Genomic DNA, 3,430 nt, shown 5'->3' with positions numbered 1-3,430 from the left:
GTGTGTGTGTTTGTGTGTGTGTGTGTGTGTGTGTGTGTGAGTGTGTGTATGTGTGTGAGAGAGAGAGTATGTGTGTGTATGTGTGTAAGAGAGTATGTGTGTGTGTGAGTGAGAGAGAGTATGTGTGTGTGTGTGAGAGAGAGTATATGTGTGTGAGAGAGAGAGTATGTGTGTGTGTGTATGTGTGTAAGAGAGTATGTGTGTGTGTGAGTGAGAGAGAGTATGTGTGTGTGTGTGAGAGAGAGTATATGTGTGTGAGAGAGAGAGTATGTGTGTGTGTGTATGTGTGTAAGAGAGTATGGGTGTGTGTGTGTGTGTGTGTGTGTGTGTGTGTGTGAGAGAGAGTGTGTGTGTGTGTGTGAGGGAGAGAGAGAGTATGTGTGTGTGTGTGAGAGAGAGAGTATGTGTGTGTGTATGTGTGTGGAAAATGCCAGATTTAATCTTTAAAATTTCTATGATAAACCATTGAACTATAGAAATCTGCTCTTATGCATATATGTGTGTGTATACATATATACAAATACAGATGTGCAAAAGGGCAGATTTATATGTTTTGTTAGAGAATATATTGTATTATGCATTGTGTGTGTGTGACTTATCTATCTATACCCTTCCGTTCAAAAGTTTGGGATTAGTAAGATTTGTAATGTTTTTTAAAGAAGTCTCTTCTGCTCATCAAGGCTGCATTTATTTGATCAGAAATACAGAAAAAAACTGTAATATTGTGAAATATTATTGCAATTCAAAATAATGGTTTTCTATTTTAATATACTTTAAAATATAATTTATTGCTGTGATCAAAGCTAAATAAAAAGCAAAAAGGGCAACAACAAAAAAAAAGTAATAAAAAAAGCAAAATGGTTTCCAACATGGAATGAGCAGAAGAGACTTCTTTAAAAAACATTACAAATCTTACTGATCCCAAACTTTTGAACGGCAGTGTATATGCATGCAAAATTACTTTCTGTGCAAAATAGCAGATTTATATATTTTGTTATAGAATATATTGTATTATGCATTGTGTGTGTGTGTGTGTGTGTGTGTGTGTGAGAGAGAGAGAGTGCGTGTGTGAGAGAGAGTATGTGTGTATGTATGTGTGTGAGAGAGAGAGTATGTGTGTGTGTATGTGTGTGGAAAATGCCAGATTTAATCTTTAAAATTTCTATGATAAACCATTGAACTATAGAAATCTGCTCTTATGCATATATGTGTGTGTATACATATATACAAATATAGATGTGCAAAAGGGCAGATTTATATGTTTTGTTAGAGAATATATTGTATTATGCATTGTGTGTGTGTGACTTATCTATCTATACCCTTCCGTTCAAAAGTTTGGGATTAGTAAGATTTGTAATGTTTTTTAAAGAAGTCTCTTCTGGAGAGAGAGAGAGAGAGAGAGAGAGAGAGAGTGAGTGTGAGTGTGTCTTATCTTTATATACTTCTTAAGAAAGCACATGTTCCTCAAGGTCATTTATATGCAACCACAAATCTTGCAAACAAGTAAAGCACACCTAAATGCGCCCAAAATGTGCATCTGCTTCTCTAACCCCCTGCTGCACAGCAGTTGTTCACCGGCGGAGGTCACGCCTCTCCCGCAGCGCTCCGCAGATCTTACCGCAGCTCTCCGTCCAGGGCCTGGATCACCGCCGCGAAGCTCCGGCTGGTCTGGTTCAGATACGCGTAGCAGGTCCGCAGGGTTTCGCTCATGGAGTCCTGGCAGGAGAAGCACACATACGCGGGGTGTCGGTGAGTCCGGAGCGGGTGAGGAGCACGGGCCACCAGCCGCCCTTCCTGCGCGCTCCGACGCCCGCCCGTGAGCACCGAGCGCGGGGAGCCGCGCAGCGAGAATGAGCGCTTGAGCACGGAGAACGACACGGCGCTCTTACCGCCGACTCCAGCCATGTGCGAACGAGCTCCTGCAACGCTTGCTTTTGTTTACACTCTTAAACTTTATTTAAACTCTTTGTAAAGTCATTCGCCTGAGGGGAAGTGAAACGCCCGTCGCTCCGCGGAGCGTCAGAGGGGCGCGTTTTTACGCGCAAACGCACGACTGATATGACTGGTATGTAAACAGACGATTCGAGCCACTTCATCTCATATATTGAGGCTTTGTTATTGGCTGGGGTTTGATTCTCCTCCCCGCTTTAACACGCGCATGTTTTCAGGCCGACTGCTTTCAGACTACTACTCGAGTCAAGGACACACCTACTCAAACTTTAGGACTATTTTTTTTACATATTTTAAAATAACAGCAAAGTCATCAGAACTGTACATATGTAGTGACCAAAACATAACAATAAAATCTAAATAAAAAATACAAATAATCATTCAATCATTCTAATATGCTGCTCAAGAAACATTTCTGATTATTATTATTATTAATATTTAAAACAGTTGAATACATTTTTTCTTAGCAAGGATGCTTTAAATTGATCAAAAGTGATGATAAAGTCATTTATAATATTACAACAGATTTCTATTTCAGATAAATGCTGTTCTTCTAAACTTTCTATTCATCAAAGAATCCTGAAAAAATTCTACTCGGCTGTTTTCAACATAATAATAATAATAATAAATGTTTCTTAAGCAGCATATTAGAATGATTTCTGAAGATCATGTGACACTGAAGACTGGAGTAATGATGCTGAAAATACAGCTGCGCATCACAGAAATAAATTACCCTTTAATATATATTCACATAGAAAACAGCTGTTTTAAATAGTAAAAATATTTCACAATTTTACTGCTTTTGCTGTATTTCTGATCAAATAAATGCATGCTTGGTGAGCAGAAGAGACTTCTTTAAAAAACATTAAAAATCTTACTGTTCAAAAACGTTTGACTGGTATTTGAGCTTCTTCTAAGTCTAGTAGGTTATCCAGATGTATGCTGTTTTCCTTCACTATCTTCTACAATTTATGCAAGTTTTAAAAAATACATAATTTAATTCTATTCTAAAATCTATTTAAAAGTAGATTTTGTACATAAGATGATCTTATATTTATTTACAAAATTCATTTAAAGCATTTAATTCAGTCACCTGTGTGTGTCCAAACCTTTGACTAGTAGTGCACAGGCATGTATTAAAACAGTTACGCACATATTGGATCGTCGAACTGCTTGAACTGTTATTTGTATAAACTAATATACAGGCAGATACTCTTTAAACCATTGCATACAACTATGCAAATCACTTATATTAGTAATGAAAGGTTAACCAAGCAAGCCAAACAACATCTAAACACACATAATTCTTGACGCAATACAGTTTTAAATACTATAATGTAGATTTAAAAATATGTGCCATTAAACAAAATGTGCTTTCAGTTTACATTTACAGTTACAAAGTAACAAATGGAAAATGAAGATGCAGCGACATCTAGTGGTTCAGAGAACAACTCTATCTATCTATCTATCTATCTATCTA

The 3,430-nt window shown here is 37.2% G+C and overlaps 1 protein-coding gene across 2 annotated transcripts in view; it reads right to left on the bottom strand.

Annotated features, from left to right (window-relative positions):
- The window catches only part of LOC107661354 (squalene synthase-like), a 14,949-nt gene that overhangs the window by 8,264 nt on the left and 3,255 nt on the right, over positions 1 to 3,430 (bottom strand). Inside the window, exon 2 of one of the 2 annotated variants that reach the window (XM_016450878.1) lies at positions 1,619 to 1,716. In XM_016450878.1, coding sequence (XP_016306364.1) covers positions 1,619 to 1,716 — 98 coding nt within the window. Of the gene's footprint in view, positions 1 to 1,618; positions 2,251 to 3,430 lie in introns of those variants that run through there. The other variant, XM_016450877.1, reaches the window with a different exon arrangement.

The sequence above is a fragment of the Sinocyclocheilus anshuiensis genome, unplaced genomic scaffold (genome assembly GCF_001515605.1).
Source record: "Sinocyclocheilus anshuiensis isolate Anshui unplaced genomic scaffold, SAMN03320099.WGS_v1.1 scaffold595, whole genome shotgun sequence".
NCBI lineage: Eukaryota > Metazoa > Chordata > Actinopteri > Cypriniformes > Cyprinidae > Sinocyclocheilus > Sinocyclocheilus anshuiensis.
Note: the sequence above shows the minus strand (reverse complement) of the source record. Positions and strands in the feature narration are given on the sequence as shown.